At 49.2% G+C, this 12,485-nt stretch overlaps 1 protein-coding gene and 1 long non-coding RNA gene across 26 annotated transcripts in view; one reads left to right on the forward strand and one right to left on the reverse strand.

The window, feature by feature from the left end:
* Positions 1 to 11,318, forward strand: part of SUN1 (Sad1 and UNC84 domain containing 1) — a 51,211-nt gene extending 39,893 nt beyond the window's left edge. For 16 of the 24 annotated variants that reach the window (XM_072836634.1, XM_072836629.1, XM_072836635.1 and 13 more), the window contains 6 exons: positions 1,424 to 1,674; positions 2,205 to 2,289; positions 4,894 to 5,009; positions 7,747 to 7,914; positions 9,231 to 9,323; positions 9,688 to 11,318. In XM_072836634.1, the coding sequence (XP_072692735.1) occupies positions 1,424 to 1,674; positions 2,205 to 2,289; positions 4,894 to 5,009; positions 7,747 to 7,914; positions 9,231 to 9,323; positions 9,688 to 9,801 (827 nt within the window). In that variant the 3' untranslated portion in view covers positions 9,802 to 11,318. Of the gene's footprint in view, positions 1 to 1,419; positions 1,675 to 2,204; positions 2,290 to 3,775; positions 3,955 to 4,893; positions 5,010 to 5,186; positions 5,546 to 7,746; positions 7,915 to 9,230; positions 9,324 to 9,687 lie in introns of those variants that run through there. The other 8 variants (XM_072836633.1, XM_072836640.1, XM_072836642.1 and 5 more) reach the window with 4 other exon arrangements.
* Positions 1 to 12,437, reverse strand: LOC140638769 (uncharacterized). Of its 2 annotated transcripts, none has more exons than XR_012035726.1 (3): positions 12,231 to 12,437; positions 5,182 to 6,204; positions 1 to 1,063 (listed from the first exon to the last, which is right to left on the reverse strand). It is a non-coding gene; the product is annotated as an uncharacterized lncRNA (long non-coding RNA). The 2 variants fall into 2 exon arrangements; XR_012035725.1 differs by having other exon boundaries at positions 1 to 1,066.
* Positions 12,438 to 12,485: the final 48 nt, after the last annotated feature.

Below are 12,485 nucleotides of genomic sequence, written 5' to 3' on the forward strand. Positions count from 1 at the left end.
TGAAGTTTTAGGTTTATTAAGTTAATTTTAACTTTCTTTAGAATCTTTATTTTTCTATATTTGAAGTTTTTAAGCATTTAAAATAAAATAGTTAATACTCAGTTCTCCTGGAATTTCCTATAATACATTCACACTCAGGCCTGCTTCTTCCTACACTTCATGTGCATGTGGCTGCATGCCAACACATACTCGGGGGTGGGCCGTTTTGTGTTTTCAGCATAGTAGATTCACATTGCACTCTGCATCTCTGCTTCACCTTGCCACATATCAGGGATGTTTTGTCGGGCCCAGGCATCTGTACGCAAGACAGGGAGTCCACATATTTATAGCTGCATGAACATGAATAAACAAACATTTGAATGGCAAAAGTCATTGTAAGGCAAAGGCGGACAGTAGATTGGGAAAAAGTATTTATGATACAGATGATAAAATTATGTCTACCCTGCAAAGAGATTCTAAAGTTGCCAGGAAAAGAGACAATGGGAATGTGGACAAAGCACCTAAGCCAGTCACTCAGTAGCACTGATTGGGTTTGCGTGAAGGAGGAAGGGAGGATAGTCGCTTCCATGCTGACCTCGGGAGACTGGCTTCCTGGTGGCTGACAGCACTGTGAATATCTACAATCTGGTCAGGGGAATGTCTTGGGATATTTACCAGTTATGAAGATGCACACTTTTTGAAACTAGCGCCACACTCTTGGGACTTCCCCAACAGAAGTGAAAGCTCTGGACAGACAGGCATGTAGAGGGCATGCTGAGTGTTGGAGGGTTAGCGCTGGAGGGGCCGAGGGGCTGGAGGCAGCAGCTCACCGAGTGGCAGGGTACTGGTGCTGTGGGATGCCACAGAGATCTGTGTGTGGCCAAGCTGGGCCTTCCTGCATTTCTCTTTTGCATCTCTCTCTGCCCCTTTCTTTATAAAGCAAGAAGATGGGGTGTGTAGACATAATGCACAAGGGCATTTCTGTCATACATATGGTAACACTTCAGTTGGTGCACCAATCCCTAAGCAGGCTGAGTTTGAAGACCGTCCTCCTCCATCTCCGCACCTGACTCAGTTTAAATGTCTGCTGAAAAAAAATAAATAAATAAATAAATAAATAAATAAATAAATAAATAAATAAATAAAATAAATGTCTGCTGAGGGGCATGCGCAGGCTGACGAAGCGGATGGAGTACTGTCTCCTTGGTTCTCTGGGTGCGCATTGAGCTTTTCTGTTCCTGTTCTCTGTAATATATTCCAGCATTTTTGGAGAGGTTTCCAAATTCCATGTGAAGGGAGAGAATTGTCACATTTACATTATGGATTTTTGAGAAGTTTTGTGATCATTTTGAGGTGTTAAGGTGACACAGGTGAAGCATTGGATGATTTCGTTAGAACAGTACTACAGTAACTTCATGTTCTGCTTGTGAATGGTTCTAGGTAGACGCCCAAGTCCGAGAAACTGTCAAACTCATGTTCTCCGATGGGGAGCAGGGTGGTTCTCTCAAATGGCTGCTACAGACAGTTTCTTCTCAGTTCGTGAGCAGAGATGACCTGCAGGTTTTATTACGGGATTTGGAGCTGCAGATCCTGAAGAACATTACGCACTACATTTCTGTGACAAAGCAGGTCCCAGATTCTGAAACTGTAGTATCTGCAGCAAACGAGGCAGGGATTTCCGGAATTACAGAAGCGGTAAGCACACAATGAGAAATGTTGGCAGTGTGTCAGTGCGTGTCGTGATGGTGCTGGTGACTGAGCTGCCAGATACAGTCTTATGGGGATATGGTTATGATACAGGGGTGCTTGGTGCAGCCTAGGGTGCAGAGATGGTGTGATTGCTGCTGTATGCTGCCGGGGGGCCCTCTCGGTCCCAAAGTTCCCATCCACCTGGGTGGCCACACACCTTGTGAAATCACGCACATTTCCCAGGAATATGGCACCAAGCTTCCATCCCAAACTCTAGTTCTTGCTTTGTCCACATTCTGTGGAACCCATGGATTCTCTGGCTCCTGGTTGTCGAGACTCTGTGCCCAGGTGACAGGGCAGCACCATCCCACAGCCATGTGACAGCCCCTGCAGTGCGATATAGGACTGAACACTCCCAAGCCTGTTATCTCCAAATACAGTGAACTGAAAATGTGTCCTTGATAGAAATGTCTGGCCTTCATTTCTCCATTAATGCTGAGTTTCATCTCCCCACTTCTGCACTTGGCAATGTCCAGCAAGCACGTGTCATTGTGAACAACGCCTTGAAGCTGTATTCCCAGGATAAGACTGGCATGGTGGACTTTGCTCTGGAGTCCGGTGGTAAGTAAATGGCTCTGGTTACTGAATACAGTGGTCACCTGTTGACCAGCTGCTGCCTGTTCCACTTCCCAATAGTCTAGAACCTGCTAGAACTTGTAAAAGCTGAGAAAGAGCATCATTCTAGGTACACCCCTCATGCTCTTGCCTTAGGGTATGATCGGTTCTCCCATAGAAGGGTTGGGTTCTCCCATAGAAGGGCTGGTGGCTCACACATCACTTGGCATAAGCCCATGTAATGATGGACATCAGCAGCATCCCAATTTGGGGGCATTTGAGTAGCCTTTGGGTTTTTCTAGCTATATCAGAATTTACTGCCACAGAAACATTGGCAGTAAACATTTGATTGTTTATGATCCTGTGTGTGTAGAAGTGCCGTGACTAACTAGAGCAGCAGTTTTCCACCTGTTCCCCAGAGCTCTCAGTGGCATGAACATGTGTCCTCTAGGCCTTTAGTGAGCGGTGTGGGTCCATGCCTGCTGCAGGTGGCTGCCCCAACCCTGTGGGAGCGTTCCCTCCGTGGGGCAGCCAGGTGACAGCTTGTGATAGCTAGCTAGCCATGGGAATGGCTCCCTCCTGATGGGGCTGCTGCTTCCATTCCTCAGAGAAGGGAAGGGAAATGTGGCTTGTTAAGTCAGGGAAGTGCTGCACGAGCTCGGGACCTGGGTCCTCTGGGCCACGTGTGTTTGAGCCATCAGAACGGTGGCCTAGTGAAGCCTTGTGGTCCACACGTTTCTGTCACCTACCCCCTTGGTGATGTTGGGGATGGCACCCCCGGAGCAAGCACAGGAATGTTTCTGTGGGGAAATGGGTGAATGTCTGTACTATACAAAAGCGGTGACATCACGTCTGTTTAGGGAAGGTTATGCCACCATCTTTGTAACAAAAGATCTTGGTTTTCTGAGTTTTAAAATTTAGGACTAGCAGACCAACAGTTAGTAGACCAATATTTTGTCTCAGAAAAGGAGGTTCTTCATGCACGGCAGCCAGTGGAAGGATCAGAGGACCCTGCAGGGCTGCGGTGACTCAGTTTATGACTGAGCAATGTACATGATGCCCCTGGTCAGGAGCCCGGTCCCTGCAGGCCCCACTTGGCCCAGAGCCGCTGCTGCATGTGACAACCCCCCTACCCCACCCCCCACCCCCCGTCATCCCAGGGTCAGCCCCGAGTCAGGAAGGCTCTTAACTGTTGTTGGCATATGTTTTGTGGAGAACAATTTTTTAGAATATTAAGTGATTTGAGTTCTACATTTTTTAAATTCAATGACTTATGAAGAAAGCATTTTCAATTCAGAGACATCAAATGCTGTCTTAACCATTTAGCTGGGTAATTGTTTTGTCAGGAGTGTAACTATTCCTTACAGACTTATATGTCATTTAGAATTTTGGTTATTTTGATGTCACTGAGCTGAAAATTCTGTCATTACTCAAGGCATTCATTCACTCTGTAAGTTTGAATATTTTTTTCTTAAAAATTTTCCATATTTAGGGGATCCCTGGGTGGCGCAGTGGTTTGGCGCCTGCCTTTGGCCCAGGGTGCGATCCTGGAGACCCGGGATCGAATCCCATGTCGGGCTCCCGGTGCATGGAGCCTGCTTCTCCCTCTGCCTGTGTCTCTGCCTCTCTCTCTCTCTGTGTGACTATCATAAATAAATAAAAATTTAAAAAAGTAAAAATATAAAAAGCTTAAGAAATTTTTTTTCCATATTTAAGGACACTTTTTTTTTTTTTTTTTTTTTTTAAATGAGGATAGAATGTTTAAAAAGGTAATCCAGAGGTTCAGAAGTTCAGGTCTGATGATCATTGAGGCCAAAGTTACTTGTCATCTTGTTTAAATTCTTGGTCTACTTGCTCACAATCCGAAGAGGAGTCTTCACACAGGCCTACGGCTGCATTTGTGCTGGGGCCGGGGGCTCTGGCGGGCCACCACCTCCTCCCATACAAACTTCTCAGCAGTGATTATTATTACTGTTATCATTTTGTTTTGGTTTTTGATAATTTTTTGTTGCTTCCCACGCCTTTCTGTCTGCCCTATTTCCCATTGAGGTCCCTTTTTTTTAAATGCTTTTTTTTTTTTTTTAATGGACATAAAATTCACATAACCTAAACTTCAGCCTATTAAAGCATTATGATTTGGTGTTTTTAGTGTATTCACTCCAGAATACTTGTATTACCCTAAATAGAGTCTTAGACCTATTTGCAGACACCCCTCCATCCCCCCACCCCTGTCCCCTGAGCAGCTGTTAAGAGCATCCCATCGCTGTGGCCTATTGATAGCAGGCCCTCTCATGACACACATGCACCTGTAAGGGAACTCCAGCGCCTGTCAAGGCCACTGCTCTTTACTTAGAAAGAGGCAGTGTTGCTAGAGTGGTGACTTGCTAGAGTGGAGATGGGGCACTGTTTTGGGAGGTCAAGCCTGTGTCCTGAAGCAGCTGCAGACTTTAACCTCAAACTTGGAAAGGGTCCACATAAGCCTGGGCTGATTTGGAAGTAGACGGTTTCTGGATAAGTTAAAAACTTGAGAATGTTGAGTCCTTCCAGGAAGTCCCTGGCGGGTCAGAGGTGGGTGCAAGACCCTGAGACAGCTGTGAATTCTGCTTTAAGGTGGGAGCATCCTGAGTACGCGCTGCTCTGAGACGTACGAGACTAAGACTGCGCTCATCAGCCTGTTTGGGATCCCACTCTGGTACTTCTCCCAGTCCCCCCGAGTTGTGATCCAGGTGAGTCGTGATCGGGGGTCCCCTCCTCCCCTTGTGTTCCTGGGACAGAAGCCAGGGGCTGCGTTGGGGCCACTTGCTCTGGTGGCATGAAGGGTGCTGACCCAAGGGCTCAGCTCGGTGGGTTCACACAAAGCAACATCCCTGCGCCACCCAGCCCCCCTCTCCCTCTTACCCCAGCTGGCTCTCTTCTCTAGCCTGTTCTCCAGCCAGTTCGTCCATATAGCATGAGTTGCTTTTGCCATGATGTGGCCTTGGCCATGGCTGAGGACATCCCCTTGTGAGTCAGGCTGTACTTCTCGGTCTGTGAAGGGGCAGAGCAGGTGGAGGCCCCACACCAGCTGGGGCTTCAGACTCTCCACGGGCTATCCCTGGGCTGCGCAGCAGCTTGTGCGCGCCTTGTGTTACACAGTTGGTCATGGAGACTGAGGAGGAAGAATTTAAATTGCCAGTATGCTTGCTTCCCCTCAGTCCTAACGTGCTTCTTTGTATTATGACTTTTTTGAAGAAAATTAAAATGATTCCTCTTGTGTAAAACATCTCTTGATAGCTGTCTTTTTATTCAAAAACAAGAATTCACAGATTAATCTAAACATAAAATGTCAGTAAACTCGGGGATCCCTGGGTGGCTCAGCGGCTTAGCACCTGCCTTCAGCCCAGGATATGATCCTGGAGTCCCGGGATCGTGTCCCGCATCGGGCTCCTGGCCTGGAGCCTGCTTCTCCCTCTGCCTGTGTCTCTGCGCCACCCCCCCCCCAATGTCTATCATGAATGAATAAATAAAATCTTAAAAAAAAAAAAATGTCAGTAAACTTAAAATTTCGACGCCCGGGTGCCATCCTGGTCCTCTTGTCCTTGGCAGCTGGGCTGATGTCTGGTGCATGTGGGCGGCTTCCCTGCAATCCTAAGCACCTGCCAGGCTGTCTGCTAGGGTGCCACTGCCTCCCCTGGGCACCCGTTGGTGGCTGCTCCCAGGACCCCTCAGGCATTGCCTTGGCTGTCAGGTGGTGCTGTTGTCAGACGGTGTAGAGGGCTTGATGCTCCTGATGTTCCCAGTAATTCCACGCTGGCCCACGGCATTGTGTCCATTACGCTATGGATCCAGTGGTCTGGAAGTAGCTGGCACTTGAGATGTTAGATGTATGTGAATGAGGGAATGCTTTGTCAGGAGAATGCCCACAGGAACTGGAGCTGTTACCTGTAATGAGATTGGAGGAATAGGTGATTGGCTAGTTAGAAGTAAAGAGAGTTTTTAAAGAATCTGGAACAGCAGACCTGGGAATGGCTCTACTTCTCTGACCCAGGGGGTCACCCAAGATAGTGTCCCCCAGGCCTCATCAAATGGTCCCACCCCGGTGGAACTCAGGCAAAGCCCGCCTCCATGGCCCGGGGTACCTGTAGTGCCCCGGCAGCACCATCTGTGGACAAAGCATGATCGGCCCAGGTCCATTTTCACAGGGCAGGCAGAAAATATGCATAAGCCAAGAACAAAGGATAAACCAACAATGAACATAAGCATAATCAAGTTGTGGGGGGATCACCATGCCCCTGACCCTTCCCCTGCTGCTCCTTCTGTGTTCTCATCAGCACAGCACATCAGCTAGGCCCGTCAGGAGGTATGCTGGCTCCTGTTTTGCTATTAGAAGTCATCTCCCAACCACTATCCTTAAGCCTGTCATTTTGTATTTTTGCCAGTGTAGCTAATGGACAGCGGGAGATTGCTGGGTCAAGGGGTCGATGCCTAAGGAGCTGTGCTGGCTCTTGCCAAACGGCGCTCCCCCGCTCCCACGGCAGGCATCTTTTGGTGAGAAAGGGTAACACCCACCATTTAAATGGTGTATTCCTCTTGTTACTATGTAGGGTGGAGCATCTTTTCATGTATTTGAAGACTATTTAAATTTACTTTTTAAAAAAACAGGTTTGTCTTGTCCACGTTTGTTGAGGGTGCTGGTTGTTTTAACTGTGAGGAGGCACACGCCCGTACTGGACATGGAGCCGGCCACCCTCTGGGGTTGAAGCTACAAATGCCTTTCCCCAGTTTGTCTTTTGATTTTGCTAATGATTGTTTTTTACTGAGCAGGTTTTTTTTTTTTTTTTTTTTTCTATTTCAGTATTAGTGTTTTCTTGTTTCTGTTTTTTAAGTTTTAAATTGTCAGACACATTCTTAAGGACTTGTTCATTTACAGTTGACCCTTAACAAGGGGGAGGTTTGAGCTGAGCAGGCAGGTTTCCAGGTGTGTTTTTATAAATACAATCTGTGTTTCCTTTTCCTTTGATTTCCTTAATGTTTTCTTTTCTCTGGCTTCTTTCATTTTAATACAGCAGATGACATGCATACAAAATGTGTGTTGATCAACTTTATGTGCTCTGTACATAAAGTTGACTTTATGGCTTCTGGTCAACTATAGGCTGTTTGGGGTTAAGTTGTGAGGGGCATCAGAAGATACAGGTGGGGGATCCCTGGGTGGCGCAGCGGTTTGGCGCCTGCCTTTGGCCCAGGGCGCGATCCTGGAGACCCGGGATCGAGTCCCGCATCGGGCTCCCAGTGCGTGGAGCCTGCTTCTCCCTCTGCCTGTGTCTCTGCCTCTCTCTCTCTCTCTCTCTGTGACTATCATAAAAAAAAAAAAAAAAAAAAAAGAAGATACAGGTGGGATTTTCACTGTGCAGGGGAGTCAGTGCCCCAGGCCTCATGCTGTTTGAGGGTCAGATGTATTGTCGATGTTCTGTGCCTCTTCCCTAGCCTGACATACATCCAGGTAACTGCTGGGCATTCAGGGGCTCCCAGGGGTACCTGGTGGTGAGGCTGTCTATGAAGATCCGCCCAACCGCCTTCACTCTGGAGCACATACCAAAGACGCTGTCGCCCACGGGCAACATCACCAGCGCCCCCAAGGACTTCGCAGTCTATGTGAGTGTGCTGGGTTCCAGCTCCCCCGCCCCCCTGCCCCCACCAGGGCCTTCCCAAAGATGAGCCCATTGGAAGTGGTTGTGGACACCAGTTTCCTGGGGTCACTGGCTCCTGTCCGCCCTCAGCCTCCAGTGCTGTAAGCAGATCAGATTCTGAGGGGGCCACTCGAGTGCTGTCCCACACGAAGGGCAGCTTTAGAGAGCTTATTCGCTGCCACCCAGCCGTTGTAGGCCTGGAGACTTGTTTGCAGAGAGCATGTGTCCGTTTGGCCATAAAGGCAGTTGTGACACCTGTATGCTTCTGAATTGACAGAAGACTTCAATATAGAAGTTGCAAAGAGAGCACCCAGGGTGCCAGAGGGGTGGTGGAGGCCATAGGGGGTCTGGAGTGCCTTCAGGCTGCTGACCTGTTGGTGCCTGCAGGCTGCTGACCAGTTGGTGCCTGCAGGTAACCATTGCTGACCTCCCTGCACCCTCTTACTCTGATCTATGCTAACCTGAAAGGTGGAAACAGCACATTTCATCTGTATTGCTGTGCATTTTACATGCATGGGTTTTTTGTTTTTTGTTTATTGTTTTTTTGTTTTTCTTCATTAATATTTTGGGATCTTAGCTTCTTTATATATGAGGTTTTTTTGTACAGAAATGTCACGTGTCCCCTACAGACGCACTTCTCAGTATTGGGCTTGATGCTGTTTGGCCACATGTGCCTGTGTCCCATTGTTGATTCCATGCATCCCACACTGAGCAGTCCTTTCCTGTGATGACACACTCCAACAGTCACCTCTATTTCCTGCTGGTGACTTCCTCCTTGTGGCGAAACACACATCAGAGTCAACCCCTGACCTGTCTTAAGCATGCATTCCCTGGATGAAGTGCATTTATATGGCTGTCCTTCACTGAATTATCTCATCTTCCCAAACCAAGGCTCTGTCCGCATTCCACGCCAGCCCCTGGCACCCCCATCTGCCCTCTGTGCCAGGCGGCCTGTTGTCCTTTCCCTGGATTCATTGGGTACCCCCAGGGTTCCACTTGGGAGCGTTGAAGGCCCCGGGGGCCCCATGGATGACAAAGGGGTCTGTGCAGTGGATAGTCTGTCCCCAGTCTCGTTAGCTTGCTAATTCTAGCAGGCTTTTCCTCACCTGTGTGACAGGAGGAGGAATACCTGCCTGGCAAGGTTGTTGTGAGTCATGTGAAGCCTTCAACAAAGGGCCTAGCATTTAACAGGCCTTCTGGAAATTACACCAGGGGGAAGCAGTCCTAGTTAACTCGGGGCCCTTCTTCCATTATTTCATGACTACATGGTTCTGGTTTCAGGGACTAGAAGATGAATACCAAGAGGAAGGGCAGCTTCTGGGACAGTTTACGTATGATCAAGAAGGGGAGTCACTCCAGATGTTTCACGTTCCAGTAAGGTTCCTTTTGTCGGAGGTGGCGGGTGGAGGTGGCAGGACACAGCCGACCTCAGCACTGCCAGGGGTACAACGTGGGCCTCCCCCTCTGAGAAAAGTCAATCTGAGCTTCCTGGCTCTTCCCGGATGAGCCTTTCTAGTTCTATTTTGCTTTGCATACATGTGTCCTGTTCCTGAAGCTGAAGGTAAATCTATGGCTCGTGAGGAGTCCGTTTTATCTGAGCTTTGTGTCCTACAACAGACAGCAAAGGTACTGATGATTTCCAGTGTGGCTGCTTCTTGTCACATGTCAGAGTTGGAGAAGTGATTGGGCCTGGGGTGTTAACTGTGAATTAACTGTACTCTTCCCCCTTCGATTTCAGAAAAGACCTGAAGGAGCTTTCCAAATAGTGGAACTGCGGATTTTCTCCAACTGGGGCCATCCTGAATACACATGTCTCTATCGGTTCAGAGTTCATGGAGAACCCATCAAGTAAAGACTCCCCTGTCAGTTCTTGTACATTTGTATATACGAGGACAGCCTCAAACACTGGAACCCTTCCCGCACCAGGGCACCTAGGGCATTGGGGTGATGTCACCCCTCAATAAACGCTGCCCATTGCCGGTGGGAGCTGGCGCCCGGCTCGCTCTTCTGTCCACAGGAAACACTGCATGCCGAATGCCTAGCTTCCCTGAGATCTGCTGGCCACAGCCCATCTCTGGGAATCTGAACGTGCGGTTCACAAAGACATGTATGTTATTTTGGGGATTTGGTTTTGAACATAAAGCTCTTGATACTTGTATTTTTTCACCATCAGGAACAAAGTAAGCGAGGTTAGAGGTCAAAGTGTTGAAGCTTTGGTATTTAGCCTTTCACTGGCCCTTCTAAAGGACTTTGGGGGCAGACCTGTTTCATCTGTTCCATCCAGCGCACATTTCTTTCAGGGAAAAACATGTCACCAAATTTCAGAGTTCTGAACTTTCTCTCCTGTTCAGCACCAGTAGTTAATATCAGTCCCAGGTGTGGAATAACGGTTTCTCTGCTGAGTTTGCTCCTTCTCAGACAGACTTTCACAGGCTCAGTATGGCTCATGTGGTCCTGAGCTGGAAGCTGGTCTGATGTAAAAGGAGGGTGGTTTGGATCTCAGCTCCGGTGAATGGAGCAGGCAGGTCTCAGCAAGGCTCTGCCCATGATGAGGGTGAGGGGGGGGGACAACTCTGGACCCCAGGAGCCCAGAAATCCAATCTTGGGGTGGCATCAGGTTTGTTTTAAATTTTGCTGCGAAGTTGAACACTAATGTGCTCTCAGCCTTTCAGAATCTTAAGTCTTTACTCCACTGATGGTTCTCTGAGGAGACCATCGAGTGTGGCTCACCATTACACTGTAGGGTTATCATTTTTCTCACGGTGGCACTTTCTTCCTGGCTCTAGTTGGGATTTGCCTCTTAACTACAACTTTTGGCCATTCTCAATTCCTGAGACTCGTTTTGTTAATATTTAATATTTAGACTATTTTACTGAGCAGACTTTATAAATATTTGCAAGGCACTTAAAGTGTTACAGATGTTTTAAAAATTATTTAAGTTTTATTGGGTTAAGACCGTTCTTTCGGTGTTCTCATAAACACTGTATTTTCAGAAACAGAAAGTGATGGTGCTGACTGGAGTTTTGTGTGTACCGCACAACTGTCCTCGACTACATAAAGTAGCATTTTTTTCACTATTAGAATTGGAATTAAATAATGCCTATGCAGTTAAGTTGGATAAAATGTATACAGATGTTTCAGATATTACAAGATAAATATATAAATCAAAATTTCCTATATAAAACTAAATTTGGGAGTTGGGTGGAAATATTTTGAATATTTATTTTTAAAGATGCAAAATAGGACTTTGTGCACGGTATTTTTGTAAATGCTTTTCAAAATACTGGTCTTTGGTAGTGCTTCTTTTGCCGCCACCAAATTGATAAGATGCTATTGAAATGTTTAAATAAAGAATTTAAATTTTTAAAAGTGCATGTGATGTTTCCAGTGAATAATAAATGGTCTATTTCTTTTCTGTTTGCCTTGTTCCTGCCCGGGAGTGTGGGGGAGGGACCGTCCCTCGTGGGGGATGGGGGGGGTTCTAGATCAGCCCGCGGGTGCACGGAGCGGCCCGGGCTCTGGCCAGACCCTCCTTGCCTGGGGCACCTGTTCTGCACAGGCCACCTGACAGGAGGACGAGGCAGAGAAAACGGGGGCATCCTGAGGGTGGCCACCACTGAAGGCAGGTGTGGGACACAAGCTCATCTGGAAGCCTCCCCAGGGTTAGAAGTGCCGGAGGCGCTGCGCTCCGCTGCGCTGAGCTGAGCGAGGGGCCAAAGGGGGGAGGAGCAGGGAGCGCCCCGGGTTGGGAAGGGCCCCTGGAGGCTGGTGCCTAGCTGACCGAGGATTTCCGGGGACAACCAGCATTCCTTGGTGGTTACCCTTCTGCAAACCCCTCTGCCCAGTCCATTTGTCCACCGCCGCTAGACGACCCTTCGGTGTCTCCCTGGTTCCTTACGGACCAGCTCCTGGAGCGGGCCTGCGCTGGCACACAGGCACCGCTCCCACTGAACCGGTCCCCACGGGTCCACGTTTCTTTAAAACGACACCTGTGCAAACAGGGAACACTCCGAACTCCACACCCTGGAGCATCTGGAGAGCTGGCTGCGCCTGCAATCCAGGGAGCCTTCACAGGGCCGACGGGCTGTGCTCCCTCCCCATCCTTGGCCACTGCGCGCATCCCTGTCCCCGTCCTCGTCCCTCCGCCCTCCAGCTCCGCGCCAGCAGGCGGTTCTGTGTCCAGGGGGGCCGGGGACCTGCTCGATCCCGAACAGTGACCTGTCACCGGGACTCCGACCCCTCTCTGGTTCCCAAACAGGACCCGGCTTTAGGCCCCCTCACCTCCCCTGTGCGGCCGGCGGCACAAGGCACGGAAACATGACTCCTTTCAGAATCTTGGCGTCCCAACGACCCCAACCCGGCCGGCCTGAGGCCGCGGGCCCCTCGCGCTGGGTACGCCCGCGGCAGGCAGGCAGGCAGGCAGGCAGGCAGGCAGGCAGGGCACGACGCCCCGCCGTGACGTGCCGCCGCCATTGTGGCGCCAGCTCGCCCAGCCGCGGTCACGTGCGCGCGCTCGGCCCCGCCCCGCGGTCACGT

Source organism: Canis lupus, chromosome 8 (assembly GCF_048164855.1).
Source record: "Canis lupus baileyi chromosome 8, mCanLup2.hap1, whole genome shotgun sequence".
Lineage (NCBI taxonomy): Eukaryota > Metazoa > Chordata > Mammalia > Carnivora > Canidae > Canis > Canis lupus.